Here is a 19380-nt window from a genome sequence, read left to right as displayed (position 1 = left end):
TCCATCATCGATGTTATAATCCAATTACAAGGTCGAGACTCGTTAGTGGTCAATGTAGAAAGCCATTAGCCATTGGCCTTTCTTAGATAAGAGATCCAATTGATGTGTATTGATGCACCGAGGGATTTCTATTTTAAGTTAGGTGGTAGGAAAATCGAAAGTGGGAGTGAAGCTTCCAAAACCTGCTCTCTTTGTATCAAACCACATACCCTAGAGGTTGTGGAATCACCTTGAGATTGTAACTTTTCCATCTATAATAAAATTTCAAGAGTTATCTTTGGTCTATATGTTGTTGTATAAATGTTACTTCTTTCTTCTTTTTGCTTTTTTTCTTTCTATGGCAACCACACGTCTTGGGCATCCCTGCTCCTCTGCCTTGAAAACGTCTAGATTTCAACATTAAGCCATAATAGGCTATTATTTACATACATTACTTTGAATTCTATATATAGGTACTGAACTTGCAATATACGAGGTCAGTATAGCGTGAATATGGAAGCGTATGTCCGATCGGCTACGTTGCCTACTTGTGCGACGTGAAACCATACGGTTGTTGCATACAATGAAAAATTGTAGTATCGTGAGCTTTAGAGGCTCATTTGTTGCATATTAGTGCAATATAGACCTTGTATAATGCAAGTCAGTACAACACAATATAAGGCTTCCCCTCACCAACGCGATATAAGGCTTCCCCTCACCAACGCGATATAAGGCTTCCTCTCACCAACGTCCAACATAAATTGCATTGTATTGACATGCAATATAGAAGGTATTTTTAGCTCAAATATGGAACCCTATTCCATATCTCTGTCTCATAATCGTGTTTACTGAAATTTTAACAACACAAACTTAGTATAGCTTGAATTCGGAACCACGGAGAATGAAAGGAACATTTCATGTAAAGACATTACCACCCATAAAGCAAGTTTTCTTAGAGATCATCATTACAACATGGAGATATAAAAATGCATTGTTAACATTTGGCATGACAAAATTTTGTACATATCAAGAGCAATTAATACAAAGAATTTACACATTGAATTTATAGATTGCATCAAAGGTGAATGGACTGACGTAGAATATTATCGTTGTTGGTAGGGGAAGCTTTCTCTTGTTGGCTCTTTTGGTTAGGGAGAGTCAGTAGCTTTCTCTTGCTGTGCTTGCTCCCGGTAAGGGGATGGAAAACCTCCAAGGTGGATCCAATCCCTGTTGGTTGGCGTTTGTGGATACTGTCGCGGTGGCGGCATTGGTCTTGGCCGTTGTGGAGGGGGCACAACCGTATATGGCATATCAGGCTCTCGTTCCCCAAAATTTTTATAATTAGAGTTTCAATTGTTGTGGCCCTATATAGTCGTACATCCAAATCTGTATAATCCTCTAATCGTAGATTTTGCACATATGAAAAATTACATATGTGCTATCAGTGAATGTACAAAGAAACTAAGGTATCATTAGAAGAAGAAGTGCATGCTTACATTTTCTAAGGGCAGTCCCAACATTGAGGGCAATAACAACATGGCATTGTAGCACACTCTCCAACCATAGCTAAAGCCATTATGTTACTATGGGACTCTGTATCTAATGATCTCTGGTGCCTCTAAAATCTCCTGCTGGTGGGTAAGGGCCTCAATACTAGCTATTGACTTTCTAATAGATTTGCACACCATTTTTCAATTGTCAATACTCTCTCTCTCTCTCTCTCTCTCTCTCTCTCTCAGAGTAATATAAAAAATGATCGTGTGGACTTACTGTCTCATGTTGCCATGAAATTTTGTAGTTAAATTGGCAAGATAACATCGCTTCACCTCAGTATCTATAACAATCAAACTCCAGTGTCCACTACAAAAGTCAATAAACAATATAAGACGGTAAATCTAGTATCTAAGTATTAGAATACCAAAAGTACAATTTAGGTCACATGACACTTACGCTTCATGGTAGGCCATTATAAAGATTTGGGTATGGTCCAAATCTACAACACGATAAGAGGACATCCAACACATTGAATGTTCTATATCGTGTTGTATTGAATCAATGAAGGAAACTCTATCATGAAAAATTGACTCAAATACAATGGGATATGCAAAAAAACAACATAGTCACACCAATAAATCACGTTGTGTTGCATTCACATTCAAAGAAATGCAAAATAGGCTCAAACGATCAACAAGGAAATAATTTTAGATTGAATGCACTACAATGCGATGGGAAGAGTTCCAACACATTGAAACTCCCATATCGCGTTGTATTGACTTCATAATGAAAGAAACTCTCTTGGGAGTCCACATAGAAAAGAAAGAAGAAGACATGGTGCAAGTTAATAAACATTGGATTGAGAAATGGACACTTACTCGTGTGAGCAGTGAGAGAAGAAGAGGCTGTGCAGATGCGGGCTTTAGAGAGCATAGGGAATAGTGTGCAGAGGGGTGGCGGGGTCCTGGCATGCAGAGGGGTGGCGGCCACTAGACAGCGTTTGTGTCTTGCCGTCACAGGTGATGGTCAAGCAAGTGGAGGGACTTGAGCCTGGTGGCGAAGCTCTAAGCGCATATGGTTCAAGCAACTTTTACAAGGAGTACCTCTACAACGCGGCGAAAAGAAGTTTGTATATGTAAAGGTAAAGAACAAGGTAAAAAGATGTGCATGTGTGTCGGCTTCGATCTGCTACCTCAGTGTTGCGTTCTTTACCAGTACCTCCTATAAGCCGCTATTACCTCTTTATAGGAGGCTACAAACCAACTTCGTTATGTTTTTTTTTTCAGCGTTCACTTTTGTTTTTTTCAGCGTTCGTTTTGCTACGTGGTTTCGGAGTTCATCATTTGCTTTTGTTTACCTAAAAGTAGCGTGCTAAGTGGCCTAACACCCTTGCAAGCTTTTGTGCAAGGGTGTTAGGCTATCAAAGGTAAAAACTTTAAATTTTTTTCTTTAGAGTTCGGTTTTACTTTTTTTTTTTGGTTTTTCTTTTGTTGGGCACGGAAGGGCAGGTTAAAGGGGGCAATGAGCAGTAAGAAAATAAAAGGATACCTGGCATGGAACCGCAGGGCGATCGAGTGCTGACGCCACGCTGATGCTGTCGCTGGCCTCGAGTCACGAGCGAGGCCGGCGGCTGCCGGTTGGGCGGGTCGGCGATAGTCGTGTCAATCTAATCTTGTGGCTGCTTTTACTGGCAACTGGCTGTGGTCGTGGTAATGTGTCACGTGTAGTGCCGTAAAGCTGGCCGTGAAAAGGGAGACCAGCCGGCCGCCGGTGATTTCTCAAAAGGAGGAATCAAGATCCCAGCACGGAAAGCTTCCACGGATTGTGATTGTGTTCAATGACAGGCTTTCTCAGGCGCGGCGGGGCGTGGCGGGGTCCGCCGGGCAAACGCCAGCGCAGCAAAACAGAGGATCACAGCAGATCTATGAAGCCAAAGCGCTGAAGCGGACGTTCCCGTGAAAAAGCCTTTCGTGTGACCTGCCGCCTACCGTCTTGGCCTAGATCTGCCCGGGATCTATCATCGATAGGTGCAGAAAAGCAGGACAAAACCAGCCGCACAAGTTGGGAGGCCAACACCACCCCACACCTCTTCTTCTCACTCCCGCATTGATTGACCTTTTAACCACCATAATCATCATACTAATCACCTCCACAAATCAACGTCTTTTCCACCCTCAAACTACCCCTAAACTTCGAAGCGCCATGGGCCTCCTCCCCTCCCCCTCCCCCTCCCCCTCCATGGACAAACCTCTGTCTAACCTCCACATTGAAGGCTCCGTCTCCTTCACTAACCTAGATTTGGCTTCTACTGATTTTGGCAACGTCTGCCATCATACACCCCTCGCATTTATCCACCCTTCTTGCGTCAATGACATCTCTACTGTAATTAGCTATGCCGCTTCCTCGTCATCCTCTCTGACAGTCGCTGCACGAGGGAATGGCCACTCCATCCATGGACAAGCTCAAGCTCCCAATGGGCTTGTTATTGACATGCCTAGCTTGAAAGGGATTGAAATATGCGCAGGAAATCCAGGAGAGGTTTCCTATGTAGATGCATGCGGAGGTGAGCTGTGGATAGATGTTCTCAAAGCCAGTCTGCAGAAGGGCTTGGCCCCACGCTCTTGGCCGGACTATCTCTATCTCAGCGTTGGGGGCACCATACAGAATGCTGGAGTGGGAGGGCAAACGTTCAGATATGGGCCGGTTATTAGCAATGTGCTGCAACTTGAGGTAGTGACAGGTATAACAACAATCAAAGATTAACTTTTTGTGTCGGCCTAATCATTAGCTGCAGTTGTTAATAAGGTGCATTGGCCTATGTAGATAATCGGATTTCTGATTGGAAAGTATGGCCTTCTATTTGGATGATTATTGTCTATTAGCATTACTGTGACTCCAGAACAGCTTTTTGAATTTTCCTAGCCTGCATTTTTACTGTCCAAAACTAGTGCTACATTACGTCTCTGCAAGTCTACGACGCATTCTGATTTGCAATGTTAGCTTAATGCACCTTAATTACTGTGGTCATTAGTTTCTAAAATCCAATGCTTCCTTTTTTGGTTTGTAAATAGGAAGGGGAGAACTGCGCACTTGCAGTCCTACCTTGAACGAGGATCTCTTCTTTGCAATGCTAGGAGGCCTAGGCCAGTTTGGGATCGTCACAAAAGCAAGAATTATTCTTACAAGGGCGCCTGAGAAGGTGATATAAGCTACCATGATGCCTCTAATTACATGGGTGATTAGGTGTCGGTGCAACAAGATTAGCTATCTTAATGGGTCGTGATTAAAGTGTCTGAAAAACGTGTGGTACGTGTGATGAACGACAGGTGCGATGGATACGTATGCTGTATGGAGATGTGGGGGAGTTCACGCGCGATCAAGAGCATCTCATATCACTGCAAGGGGAAGGGGAGACGTTTGACTATTTGGAGGGGTTTGTGGTGTGCAACACGGGGGATCCCGTGAACGGGTGGGGACAAGTCCCGTTCACACCAGGCGACGAAGCGCAGGTGGACCCCACCTTGATTCCGGCAAGCTGCGGACCTGTGCTCTACTGCCTTGAAGTCGCCAAGCACTACAATGATCAACAGCTTCGAGACCAACACGCTATGGATCAGGTGTGTGGCCTCCTGTCCTGTGAATTAAGTGCACTTACACCCACTCTCTTTCTTTTCCCATGCACGCGCATTGCTCACATTGCCCACCACTTCTAAGTCAATAATGATCTCATGATTCGCACCCAATTTACCACCCTCATTCCCATGCATCTCCCTCGTTTCGAGACGCTCACTCACACACAGATTTCTCTCTCTCGTTTCAAGAGCCTCGCCCCTTAGAGTCTACACATTGGTATGACAAATGGTATCTACGACATATCTCCCCCCCTTACTCCTCTATGTGGAAAAGTATCGTGGGACTCGTACAAGCAAGTGGCAAAGTGCTTCTACCTCCTTGGAACTTGATATAAGTGGTTGGTTTAGGTAAGAAAATGGATTAAACTAAACTTTATTGCTCCACCTTAACGATTAGCAACAACAAGTAGAGGCCTTTGCTTTCTTTTCTCTCTTTCTTTTTCTTTCTTAAACACAATCACGAGGCTCACATGTCGGGAAACTTTCTTAGTTCTTTCAAGCAAATTAGCCTATTCAGAAGTTGACCACAAAGACCTAATGTTTTCGAGCAAAGTTATTTGAAGAGGCCCTTTCCACTCCCCACAAGTAAGCTAATGGCAAAGTTACTTAGAAGGGGACCTTTCCACTCATCGTAAGGAGGCTAATGGTTTAGACCAAAGTTTTTTTGAAGGGGGGGCTTCTCGCTCACTAAAGGAACCTTGTAATAGGCATTATGCTTATACCAAAGTTATTCCATTTCCACTCACCACAAATAGGCTAATGATTTAGAGCAAATCTATATTGAAGGGGGGCTTCCAGAGAAATCTTGTAATAGGCTAATGTTTATAGTAAAGTTATTTGAAGGGTCCCTTTACACTCATAAGCTAATGATTTAAAGAAAATCTATTTTGAAGGAGGGCTTCCCATTTACTAGAGAAATCTTGTAATAGACTCTTTCTTTCTTCACCAACAAGGAATGGAAAAGCATGCTAATGGTAGGTTTTCATTTGTACCTCTTTGTACAATAAATCAAAGGGTCTGAAGAAGTCCATGTGTCCTAGTTTTCAGCTTTTCACACATACATGAGACATGATCCTAGAGTTTGTAAAAGGTTTAATATTTCTCGAAGTCTCATCTCAAAGATTCCCTATGAAAGATATTTTTGTTTGTCATGTCTACAAGTTTAGGATGAGGTTGCATCAAGGATAAGGATACACTATGCCATATGTGGATACACTTCCTAGGCAATTTTTATTTTAAGTATACCCACCAATAGACTTAATAATGGTGCTATGAGCTAGATCAATGCTTAGTTTGATCTAGCTGGATAAGGAACTTCAAACTAGGCTTGTGTGTTATCTTCAAATTTGAAGGGTGAGCCCAAAATTTTCTCTGAAGGGCTCACTCAGAGCAAACCTCCATCTTAAACCTAGGCTTGTGTGTTATCTTCGAATTTGAAGGGTGAGCCCAAAATTTTCTCTGAAGGGCTCACTCAGATCAAACCTCCATCTTAAACTTCCATCTCTAGTGAAAGATTGGAAGAGCATTACAACTGTTTTAGCAAGGCTTGAAGGCAAATTATTTTGGCCCTTCCTCTAAAGGTTAAACCCTTCTTTAGAGAATACACGAGCATTCAAATTCTAGGCCTACTCACGGCTACTCCCAAGGGAGCTAGGCTAGCTGATGCACTTTCTAGCTCTCTCACGAAGGTGTAGTGTATGAACTCATGTTGGACTTTGAAGTCAAAGTTGATTGAGTGATCATGATAGTTGCATAGAAATCTAGGTATGGGGATGCATCCTAATGGTAGTTTATGCATCTCTTTGGTGTCAACCATCTCACTTTCTATGTCATATTGAAAGCTTGACCTACAACCTACATATTCTTTTACTCTCTTGGCCTTGGATAAATAGAGCACTTAGAAGATCTTGTCTTTTTCTTATCTTACACATTAGGGTTTTGATGTAATTTAAAGGGCGAGAATTAATTTATTACAAAATCTATCTCATCTCGCATAAAATACCTTTACATGATTTGTAAGAAGAGCAACATGTCGTGAATCAAGCTTAGAAATTTGATCTCATAATTTCGTATGGATGAAAGGGGTGCATAACTGTTTGTATTTTTGTTGTGTATGGAAAGTTAGAACTTGTAAAAGGGTGAAGCAAATGAAAAGGGGTAGAGCTTAGATGACGTCATTGATGATGAATTCATTTGTGAATTCTTAGTCACATGGTGTGTCATATGAATTGGCCACATGGGTGGTGTAGGTGACAATCTAAGTGACACTTGGAGATAGTGCAAGGAGATGCTCTCTTGAGCTAAAAAATAATGTACTTGGACTCACATTTGAACTTGTAAAAGGGTGAAGCAAATGAAAAGGGGTAGAGCTTAGATGACATCATTGATGATGAATTCATTTGTGAATTCTTAGTCACATGGTGTGTCATATGAATTGGCCACATGGGTGGTGTAGGTGACAATCTAAGTGACACTTGGAGATAGTGCAAGGAGATGCTCTCTTGAGCTAAAAAATAATGTACTTGGACTCACATTTGTGTGTGATTAGGATGAATGAAGTTTGTTGTTTTTAAGTCCTCTTGGCCTGAAAGTGTGTCAGTATGATCCTCCGAGCATTCCCAAGTTGTAAGTTAGGATAGAGCAAGGTTCATGGCTAGGGTAGGTTTAGAGGTAGTGGCTTTCCCTCCTCTTGCTTGGCTAACTTAGAAATTGGGTTGTCCCCTATTTTTTCACGAAATCAATTGCAACATTCAACACCTCTTTCTTATAAAGGTTTAATCTTAGCTTTAATTAAGGCTAATACGCGTTAGGAAAGGAGGCAATTACCGTGAGCGGCAGAAAATTTCTTAGCTGCAGCTAAAATCAAACGCTACTATGGCGTTCGTGGATTCTGATCTCAGTGGTTTGGTGCCTTGCGCTTCGCTAGAAGGAAGCAGGAAGCCGTTATGAAGCAATGCAGTAAAACGCCATTCATCCGGTGCAAAGCAGCAACAACGGCAGATCCAACTGTGCTTGATAGCTGCGGAGCTATGTTCTCCACAGGCCCTACGCAGTGGACTGTTATCAACCTTTGGCAAATTTTACAACTCAACCTGGGCTGGCTTTCAATGGTGTGATTCATCATCAATGGCTCATCTTCTGCAGCATTTACTTGAAATCCCCTGTGTATGTTGAGCACAAAGCTCATTTAAGGACCAGGCACTCTAGATGGTGCATCCGAGGGCTCTCTGGACGGTGAACCAACATCAACATCCTTTGTTGACAGCCAGGAACCCCAGCCACGACACTGGCAATCATAAGAAAACCCTAACGTATGCTGGGTACTAACTGCGTGGATTGTTGCATCCCTCCAGGAAGACCTTGCGTTTAAAACTTCCCTTGGTGCTTCCTCGACGGCATCGCTTACGGGTGGGTGGATATATAAGCGCTTATGGGTAGCTGTCTATATATATAGACTATGAAATTTGGTAATTATAAGAGTATCTTGAACCAAAGGGCAGTTGAAAAAAAAAAAAAAAAACTAAAGTAGCTATAACCTTTGAGCTTTAGGCTCCTAAAGGTTTCATAAGATACTAAGAGCACCTTAGGTTGATACCATTCTATGGTATAAATTGAACCTCGAAAAGTAACTCTTACTTAATGCATTGGTACCTTTTGTGTGTCACAAAAGTTGATGCATGCCATGGCCACTCCACTTCTCATTGAAAATTTTGAAGGCTAAGGATTCCACACTTAGCAAATAAAAGTAAGATTCCTATCCAGCACACACTCTTTGGAGGTGTGATGTGGACATACTTCTATCCATTGGCCAGCATCAAGGGCGAATGCGTGGTCGAATTCATGTGCATGTAAGAGTATTTGTGCGAGTTCACTGTAATGTTGTCTAGGCGCCCAATGAGCATCCAAGTGTGGACATAGTTTTTGGGTTATTGTGTGAACACACTTAGCTAGACATTATTATTATGGTTGGTAACCAACTTACCAACATTAGACATTATTATTAGGAACATTAGACACTATAAATAAAAGTCTAGGCCATTAGTCATATTCATTCATTGATCATTCCTTCATCATCCATCGATCAATCAAGCATCATTGAGTCATTGAAAGCTTAAGGATAAGTAATACAAGGTAGATTAAGTCATCTTCTTCATTGTGTATTGAGCATGAAGAAGAAATAAGTCATCTTGTTTATTGTGTATTGAGCATGAAGAAGAAATAGTTTGTAGCATGGGTTCAAGTCTTTAATTAGGCTAATCAATCAATCATAAACCTGCTTTCGCAATCATCCATGTTGCATTGGTATTACAGCATCAAGCTTTGATCGGGGGTTGCAAAATTTTTTTCCCTGATAAAGGCGTAGTTTCAACATGAAGAACCCCATCGTTATCCGTGTTTTGATCTTAGGTTAACGTTTGTACTTCAAAGTTGCATTTTTCAGTTCCATACCAATTCTGTACCATATAGCTCTTGTCTTGTGGTGCAAGGTGGCAGTCAGAGCCAAGGGCTTTCGAGGGGTCACGAAAGGGTGGATGGAACAAGAAAGATAGGGCAGCTTGCAGAGCAGTAAAGCACATCCAGAATCAAGGTAGAAGAAGTGCATCAGAGGGAGGGGCTTTAGTGGACAAAGGAACGCTAAGGTCTTCAACTCAGTCCCGTGGACAACCGACTGCAACCTTAATTACACATCAGTACAAGGTTTGAGAAGGGGTTACAAAACGCAACCCACAGTAACAAACACACAAAGGCATTCACAGGCAGCATGTGGGTCTGTTAATGTAGTCTTCAGGGTGGTGGCCATACCTGGGTATAGGTTGCTCCCTTGCTTGCCCGAGTCAACTGGCTACACCCATCACACTTCCTCCATCATCGTGCAAGGATGAAACCTCTGTCAAGTCCTTGACCAAGTACATGTGCTTATCCACATCCATCTACCTGTATAGGTGTTTTTCCAATTGAGGGGTATTTGCCAAGAAAGTCAAGATCAAGTCATGGAGTCTTATGGGTGGCAAAGGTCCAATGGGAAGCCATTGAGTGCATAGAGTTTCACAGAAAAGCAATTGAAGACATAGATAGACGAAGAAAACAACTCCAAGAAGGGCACCCAGTTAGATGTTTGAAAGCATTTGGATGAGTTTTTTTGCCCAACAAAGGGTGGAGTTACTAGCCATGATGGCCACATTCTTGAGATCAAGTACAAAAGTGGAAGCAATTGTGGTGAAAAAGGAAGCAGACAATAGTGCCGCCGTAGTTGAAGACCAAGGGTATCTTTTTGAGGTCAACCAAGGAGCATAGATGTCTAGTTATGCCACCTCATGTGTTGCCCGCAATTTCGATGCAGCGGAGACATTTTGTTGGAGGTTGAGTCTAGGAAAGGTGCACCATGTGCATGCGTGCTCCAAGTTAAGCTGGAGAGGATGTCAGTGGACGTGCTTCTACCTATTGGCCAACTCAGAGGTCAAGTGCATGGCCGGACTCATGTGGCATTTGTGCTAGTTCATTGTAATATTGTCCACGCGCCTAATGAGCTACCAAGTGTGGATAGAGTTTTTGGGTTTTTAGTTGGACATTATTATTAGGGTTGGTAGGGCTTATAACTAACTTACAAACATTAGACACTATAAATAGGAGTCTAGGTCCTTAATCATATTTATTCATTCCTCATCCCACCAATAATCATTGAGTCATTGAGAGTTCAACTGGAGTTGTGCTACCTTCGAGTATCTCTAGTTCATCATTGTACATATTTCATGATAAGTAATACAAGGTAGATTAGATCATCTTCTTTATTGAGCATGAAGACGTTCATCATTGTACATATTTCACAAGGTAGATTAGTCATCTTCTCTATTGAGCATGAAGAAGAAGCAATTTCTTGCATGGATTCAAGTCTCTGATTAGGCACTAATCACAATCACAGAAGCATGAAGAAGCAGCAATTTCTTGCATGGATTCAAGTCTCTGATTAGGCACTAATCATAATCAAAGAAGCATGAACATGCTTTCACACTCATCCATGTTATAATTCCTCACATGAGAGTGCCTTTGGGGATTTGTGAATTCATAACATAAAAACCTGGGAATATAAATATTCCATGAATTCTTTTAAGAATCCATAATTACACAACATGAGAATATATGAAATATTCCATGAATTCATCCTCAATAACATGCCCCGGGGGTGATAAGTGACCATCCTCCAGTTGTCACAAAATCATCAATAATAATCATGGGCTAGAATCCCTGTAAGATGCAGCAACAGGAGGGTCTTGACCAAGTCAACACCACACTGATTAACAACCTGGACTCCTACCTCCAGACGCAAGCGCATGCAAGGGATAAAGCAATCAAGATCCGCTCTCGCACACGATGGCTAGCCAAGAGTGATGCCCCAACCAGCTTCTTCTTCTGGCAAGTCAAGGAGAAACACAAGCAGGAAAGAATAAGTAGGCTGATGAAGACTAACGGTAGGAGACTGGCGTCCTCTAATAATGCTCAACACCTCCTATAAGGTTTTTGCTAGGGCTCTTGCACTTCGAATCAAGTTCATTCTGCCCTAGGTGGTTGACCCAAACCAATTTGGGTTTGTTGATGGTCGGCAAATTCATGAAGCAATCCTCAACATTCAGTGTAGGATTGTCAGTGTAGGATTGACTATGCCTTGGCCCTCAACCAACCCTACATGCTTCTTAATCTGGACCTAGATAAGGCATATGACATAGTTCGGTGGGACTTCATGCTGGCCGTCTTAGACAAAATGGGTTTTGGACGTGCACTGATTGGGATGGTCCGTGCTTTGCTACTAAATGTGAACTCAAAGGTCATCATCAACATGGGATGGAAGTTGGGGCGTATGTATTGTAGAGGTTTGTTAGGCAAGGATGCCCGCTTGCCCCTCTTCTCTTTGCGGAAGTGGCTAATGTCCGCTACCTCCAAGAGAGGGTTTGATCAAAGGGCTCCCCCTCTCGAAAGGAGACCAAGAGATGACTACCCAATTCTTCACAGATGATAATAGCTCAATTTTGGCTAATGATGAGACTCATATTGACACATTCTTGCAGGTAGTGGACGAAATTTGTCAACTCTCTGGCTTGGTGAACAATATTGCCAAAGCTGATCCAAAAGCTAGTTAAGTCTAATTATCTAAAGTTAATGCATGGAATAAGCATTGAAGTCATACTACTACTCAACAAAGGTGATAGACAACCATGAGACCACAAATATGGTTTCAAATGGATCCCACATGGGACTCCACTCAGGCTACTGGGTTGCCCTATTGGAATGGACATCTGCCAACAAACAGAGATTTGACTGGTTTTTCCCTCGACTGCAAGGAAAAATGACTCACTAGAGCAAAGCATAGTTGTCCTTCTCTGGAAGGCTAGTGGTGCTTAAGCATATTCTGTTGTCCTATATGACTTACCTTGCCTTCTATTGCGCCCTCAACAAATCGGACTGGGACAAAGCGAACAAACTCTTTAGGGATTTCTTGTGGAGCAAAGCTAAGGGTGAGAGCTGGCACGCAATCTCATGGGCACAAGTCTGTTCTCCCAAATAGAAAGGTGGTCTGGACATAACCAATCTAAAGATGAAATCCAAGATGCTCATGCTTAAGTGGCTTGCAAAAAATTGAAAGAGCATGACGTGGGGAGTAATTACCAAGGACTTCATTCAGAATGCAACAGGATTGCCAAGGCAATGGCTGAACCTGTCTTGGGAGCACATGATTGCATCCTTGGGCAAGTGCACAGTCAAGCAATCTATTTTAATGCACGGGCTGTGGTGGCAGGGTGGCAAGAGCTTTTGCTGGCCTCAGGTGGAATGGTCAACACTCTCTCACGGGAGATGGAGCTCTGGGGGCGAGCGTATATTGTGGTCACTTTGCAATATGGAAGGTGGTCAACCACCACCTTCCATATGGAGATGGAGCTCTGGGCGAGAGTATATGGTGGTCACTTTGCAATATGGAAGGTGGTTAGCCCACCACAAGCACTACAATACGTCAACCAGGCCCATAAACTCTAAAAGAAAGGCTTGCAAATATGGAATGATCTTTGGGATAGCAGAACGGCCCAATGGCTGGGATGTCGTTGCTTGAAACTATGGCTTCTCCAACCCTGCACTCTCTATTCTCCAAGATGCTCACGTTGGCCAACTGCATGTGCCTAAGAAGTGATAACTAGCTCACCGAAATAGGGCCTTAGTTAAAGGGAAACCACTCTCGGACCTGAAAGGAGCCGACATGCAAGATTGCCAAACCTATTGGTTTGGAAAGTTAGCCCATAGGTTGAACTCCCCAAGCTCTGTGCCGGCACCTGGGCCCGACGCACAGCGGCAATGTGGATAGTGACCCCTTCCTTTTGCATCAACATTTTTATTTGGTGGCGGTTGCTTCATCTAAAACTAGGGATAGGCTCGCTAACTGGGCTCCGTGCCCCTTCTGCAGCACACACAGGGAAGATGCCTTTCATGCTTTTGGGCTTGCCCCAGCACCCAAACCCTATGGAGAGGAACAGGAAGGTGGTTGGAAAGCCACGGCACAAAACATTTGTCATGTGCAAAGGTTTTGCCCATGGACATGTCCTGAAGCTAGTCTTGAAGGGGCAACTAGAACCAAGGGTTTTAGAGCATGAAGTGTAGATTTGGTAAGTGTTGGACTAGGAGAAGGACAAGGATGACCTGTTGGCTGCAAGAAGCTGCTGTCCGCTACATGGAGAACAGGTCGGATTTGCATTTATGATGAATATGTCCGCACCACCACCAACTACGAGTTTTTAAATGTTATTGATTGTCCTCTTTCGCTCTCTTGCTTCCACGGGGGCACTCTTCATGTGCGAGAGATTGTATCTTGTAACTTCATAACATGAGCCTCTTTCTCTTTGTCTAGCTCTACAATATTATTTTGTGCATCTTGAAGTGCATATTGGGCATACTCAAATTGCTTTGTAGACTTTGTGTTTGTGAGTGGAGGAATTGGACTCTCTGTGCAACGCTCATGCTTAACCTTCTACAATATCTAAGCAGCCCATTCTCACCCTCTCCAACAAACTGAATAAATGAAGGAAGATTAGTGAAGGGTGGAGGACAATACGAAGAAGGATTATCAGGATATAAATATCCATCAACCCAAAGATCCACATTAGTCTGACCATGTTGTCTTCTTGCATGCTTCTCATGTGCATTCAGACCTTCTTTCTTGATTGGTGCATATTCATTCAATATGCAAATATGCAATTCTACCTTCCGCACTCTTGTTGAATCTGAAATTTCTACCCTGAAGTGACTCAGGGGGCTGTCCTATTGTATTCACAATAGGGCTATTCTATTGTGAAGAGGGAGAGAGATGAAGAGAGAGAGAGAGAGAGAGAGAGAGAGAGAGAGAGAGGGAGATAGACTCAGGGCTGTCCTATTGTATTTGCAATAGGAGAAGAGAGCTTGGGAAAAAGGGAGAGAGAGAATCTTATTGCAGAGGTTGGTAGGAAACGTGATGAATAATAGTAATGATTGAAAGAAACGGAATGTGGGGGGAATTTCAAATATGACTATTAAAGTGGAGTAAATAAGAATGAAAGCGTAGATATCAGTGATCTTAGTAGGGGGTTTCAATAGCTAGAAAGAGAATCCTAGTTCAAAAATTAGAAAGATTCCTTACTTTTAGGCCCAAAAGTAGGCATCATTATGACCTTTGTCTCCTTAAAGCTCAATAAAATTAGTCTTAATTTCTTAAAATTAGGGATCCTTACAAGGCCCTTTTTATGCTCAAATGCTCCCTAATGGTTAATTAGTGTCACTAAGTGACGCCAGAAAGACTTAAATATAGATAAACACTAAGCACATACAGAAGATTAATGTTAATCAAAACTAAGCAAGACATAATAGATAAGGAGAGATAGGCCTAATCTAATGTATATTGCAAAATGTGAATGTTTAGAATGATGAACTTGGATCTTGACTTAGCTCCTAGTTATGCATACCTATTTTTGTTGATGCACACAAAGATAACTTGTTGATTGATAGCTTTTGTAGTGATCTACAAATTCTTGAGTTTGGGACCTAAGGATGGCCTTCTAGCCAATGGTGTCAGCACCTGTGTGGAATGAGATACCTAAAAAGGACCATTGACGGGGGCTTCACATAGGTAATTGATAGCAAGTCATGTTCAGGTAATACTATGGCTTTGATGACCCCAAAAAAGTCCTCGAAATGGTCTTTTTGTTATGTTCATATTGGTCACTCCCAATACCATATCGCAAGCTTCCATCCACATGAATCCCATGATGCTCCACATGGTAGTTTTTCAAGATGCAAAGGGTCTGTGAGCTTTAGGCATATGCAGTTAGAACTCAAGGCAGAACTCAAGGCTGACTACTAGGAGCAGAGATGACATGAAGATGAGGCGGCTAGGCATGCTGAGGATCATATTCCTAGGGTTCAGGACGAGTTCACAGGGCTGACGAGTCCCAATGCAAAGCAGAGGTGGCGGCTAGGCATGTAGTAGAGGATCACCCTAGGGTTCACGGAGACTGCACAGGAGTTTCTACTACCACCCCAAAAGATCCAGTTTCGTAACTACGATGGTAAACTGGCAAATTAGATCTTTATTACACCTTAATCATTACCCTTGAAGTCTATTTAAGTTTGCATGCAAGATGAGAGACATATTGATATGATCTTTATATATTCAAGGTGAAGAAAGTAAAAGAAACATCAATTTTCCCATCATTGTGCTTTAAGCTTTTGATACTATCTAAAAGGATTTCTAGATTGGAACCTTCATTTTTTTAAGAGAGAAATCATGATTTTCTTGTATCTAAATGCTTAGACATTGCTTCGTTTGCAACATCTCTAGAAAATTGTTAAGACAAGAGAATTTTATTCAAATCTTGCATCATTTCACTATAGAAAGGAGGTGGGAGAATGCGTAGCGATTTAAAAAAAAGATTTTAGACATGGTCCTTGGTCAGAATAATTTGATCATTCTTAATGATCTCCCATTTAAGATGCGATACTTTATAGTCCTTAAATGTCCCCATACAAGATTTGAAAGACAAATTTTAATAAGACACTCATTATTTGATATCAAGAGAGTGGAAGAAAGATCATCTTTCCATTGTTGTACCTCAAGGTTTCATAAAATAGAAAAGTGTGGTAAAGCTTCTAAATTACATTTGAAGGTAAATAATGTTTTTTCTACAAGTAAACACTTAAGTCTATTTTGCTCGCTCTTGTTAATACTCTTCGAAAGCTTTTGGACCTCAAACACTTATTCATGCACTCCATCATTAATGTGCTTCTAGGTCTCTCCATATTTAAAGACAACATCCCATGGGAAAGTTGATCTTTCTTTTACTCTCTCTACATTGGATACATGGACTTCTAGAAATACCTTACTTTTCTTATCTTACATGGGATAGATATAATGATCAAGTACCATGTTGTTGGTTGAATAGCTTACATCCCCAAGTTTGTCTCGTGATTGACAACATGGGATGGTGGCCTATCAAGTGAGTTGTGAATCTTTTTTCTTATGTTTGTTCCATCTTGTTTTTCCATTTAAGCATAATTTGCATTTAGAAATGGTCTCAGGCAATGAATTTGGCAAACCTAGCATATGTTTTGACACACTTAAGGATCAAATTTCACTATATAGAGTTTAGAGTAGCTCTCAGAATGTCCTTAAGCAATGATTTTATATATGAAAGCTTAAGCATGAAAGGAAATCTAAAGTAATTATTAACTCTTTACTTGTAATTTGTAAATAGAAAACATGGTCTAATTAGCCCAATGACTACAAAGCCTAGCGGTGTGGGCTTGTGAATGCGGTGGGGAGGTCGTGAGTTTAAATCCCCATAGGCCTCGGTTTGGTAGCCATAAGGTGTAATGCCTATATAAGGATCTACTCTCAAGGGAGAAAAAACACAATTTAGTTTATTGTAAGCAATGTTAGTGTATTAATGACTTAGGTATTGAAATGTGTTTATTTGACAAGACCTAGTTAATGCTTTGTTTAAGGATCTTTGAGTGGTGTGTTTCTTTAAATATACAGAGAAACCCCTTATTTAGTATCCTTGACTGAGCACAAAGATATGCAAGAATAAATGAGCTTATTTAGTACCCTTGGCAACATATAGTAGGAGTAGGTTAGGTAAAAAGTGTCTTCTCTTCTGCTTCTCTATGCTTCTTTGTGTCATCATTGTGCATGTGATCGGTGTTAATCTCTGTTGCATAGTGTTTATCATCATTACGGATGCATACATGGCATTTGAACTAGAATAACAAAGATTTGATGTATGCAGTCATATCATTGCATCTCTAGGAAGTAATGATGCATACATGGCATTTGAACTAGAATAACAAAGATTTGATGTATGCAATCATGTCATTGCATCTCTAGGAAGTAATGAGGCATACATGGCATTTGAACTAGATTACATAGATTTTTTGGTGTTTGGATTGAAAAGTAAAATGAGGCTTTAATGGGTTCTAGAATATGTGTTGCTCATAACATCATGCATTGTCTAGAAGAAAGATTGGCTTTGATTAAATGGGTTCTAGGATAGCTGTTATCATGCATTGTGATGATATGCCAAAGAAGGGCATGCTATATATGTAGAGGCCATGGAAGTTGACGTGGGGAGGCGGGGGGGACGATGGTTGTGGTGGTGGGCAGGTGGTGGGAGGAATGCAGGCGTCGTTGAGCTACATAAGGGGCCTCTCGTTCAGCAAGGATGTGTCGTATGTGGAGTTTTTGAATCGGGTGTACGCTCAGGAGGTGGCGCTGCGCGAGCTGGGGATCTGGCAGGCGCCGCATCCTTGGCTGTGCCTCCTTGTCCCGCGAAGCCACATCCAGCCATTAGACGCCGCCATGTTCAAGACAAAGCTCACCATGGGCGTTGGAGGACCCATGCTCATGTACCCCATGCTCCAAAACAAGTAAGCGACTGCCCTTATTAATCCCTAGCTTATCGCTGCTAATTACATTCTGTCTCAGGCCGGCAACGGGTATATCCCACTAAGCACGGCCGGCTAAGCGGTTAAATTATCTCAAGTTGGGATATGATTATATCTCGATTTATCTTAAAGCGCAATGTATTAAGCATTTGGATTTGCAGCAGGTGGGACAAGCGCTCGTCTGTGGTGACCCCGGAAGAAGATATCTTTTATCTAGTGAGTCTGCTAAGGTCGAATTATCCACCACCCAAGGGCCCAAAGGCGGAGGCGCTGCTCGATGAGAATGATGAGATTCTAGAGCTCTTGGAGTCGCTAGGCATTTCATTCACCCTGTACATGCCCCACTTCAATTCACCCCAAGATTGCCGCCTCCACTTTGGCTCCCGTTGGCAGCACTTCGTCTCCCTCAAGCAAGCCTTTGACCCCCTTGCCATCCTTGCCCCTGGTCAGTCTATCTTCCCTCGTGTCTCCTCTTCTTTCAACTCAAGAGCTAGCATCACGTAGCCTCCCCCCCACCACCCCCCACCAACTCTGTATAGCTTCTTGAGCTGCCTTCATTAACACACCATTGATTTTTTTCCTTTTCTTGCTAGCTTTCATTGGCTCTTTGAGCCCTATCCAATTTATCCTATTCATTAACTACTTCCAATATTTGAGAGGGGTGTTTTTGGACGCCACCCCATCGGGCACCCCCTTCAGAATGACTCTCTTTTAAGTTTTTCATCTTCTAATGTTAAAGTTTCAAAATGACATTTAAAGTGCAATGTATCTAGCCATTGAACTGCCTTTAAAAAAATGGGCACAACAAGAGGTATTCAGCCTACCTATTTTGGTCTCCCTGCTTACATTACTTCACACAACAATCAAGAAACTTTGCCAAGTGTGCGTGCATGCATGCGTGCGCGCGTGCACGGGCGCGCACGTGTGTGTGTGTGTGTGTGAGAGAGAGAGAGAGAGAGAGAGAGAGAGAGAGAGAGAGTTAGAGTTTTCTTTAAAGGTCACAAAAATGTCATAAGGGTTTATGAGGCCATGGCAATATATCATTAGTCCAATTGAAACATGCACAATGGCATGTAACAAAACTCAAATAGCCATTTAGGAAAGTCTAATACTAGATTCATAGATGCTAAAACTTGTAATTGACATGAACAATCAAGGCACCACTAGAATCCTTAAGTTGTGGCCATGAAGGAATGCCTTCAAGTTATAAACACATATCCCTTATGCATGCATTGCTATGGTGTGTGTGACTCACAAAGTCTACTCAAAATTATGTGAGTGTTAAATGCAAGTTTACTATCAGGCAAATTCACTAAAATAGTTA

At 42.0% G+C, this 19380-nt stretch overlaps 1 protein-coding gene across 2 annotated transcripts; it reads left to right on the top strand.

Annotated features, from left to right (window-relative positions):
• Positions 1-3507: 3507 nt before the first annotated feature.
• On the top strand, positions 3508-18891 carry LOC147610809 (cytokinin dehydrogenase 1-like). 2 transcript variants are annotated; one of them, XM_086785402.1, is made up of 5 exons: positions 3508-4213; positions 4545-4672; positions 4800-5090; positions 17776-18038; positions 18218-18891. In XM_086785402.1, the coding sequence occupies exons 1-5, from the start codon at positions 3676-3678 to the stop codon at positions 18558-18560; spliced, it is 1563 nt and encodes a 520-aa protein (XP_086641528.1). In that variant the 5' UTR covers positions 3508-3675; the 3' UTR covers positions 18561-18891. The 2 variants fall into 2 exon arrangements, with proteins under 2 accessions (XP_086641528.1, XP_086641527.1); XM_086785401.1 differs by having other exon boundaries at positions 3534-4213; positions 18221-18891.
• The last annotated feature ends 489 nt before the right edge of the window (positions 18892-19380 follow it).

This window comes from Cibotium barometz, chromosome 48 (genome assembly GCF_041138505.1).
Source record: "Cibotium barometz isolate CiBa-2024 chromosome 48, ASM4113850v1, whole genome shotgun sequence".
Lineage (NCBI taxonomy): Eukaryota > Viridiplantae > Streptophyta > Polypodiopsida > Cyatheales > Cibotiaceae > Cibotium > Cibotium barometz.
Note: the sequence above shows the minus strand (reverse complement) of the source record. Positions and strands in the feature narration are given on the sequence as shown.

Bases quoted from the DNA above. Each gene is read 5' to 3' on its own strand.
- LOC147610809 (XM_086785402.1), top strand. From the start codon at position 3,676: ATGGGCCTCCTCCCCTCCCCCTCCCCCTCCCCCTCCATGGACAAACCT. The intron at 4,214-4,544 runs GTATAACAACAA...GTTTGTAAATAG, and splicing joins GCAACTTGAGGTAGTGACAG to GAAGGGGAGAACTGCGCACT. The intron at 5,091-17,775 runs GTGTGTGGCCTC...GGTGGTGGGCAG, and splicing joins ACCAACACGCTATGGATCAG to GTGGTGGGAGGAATGCAGGC.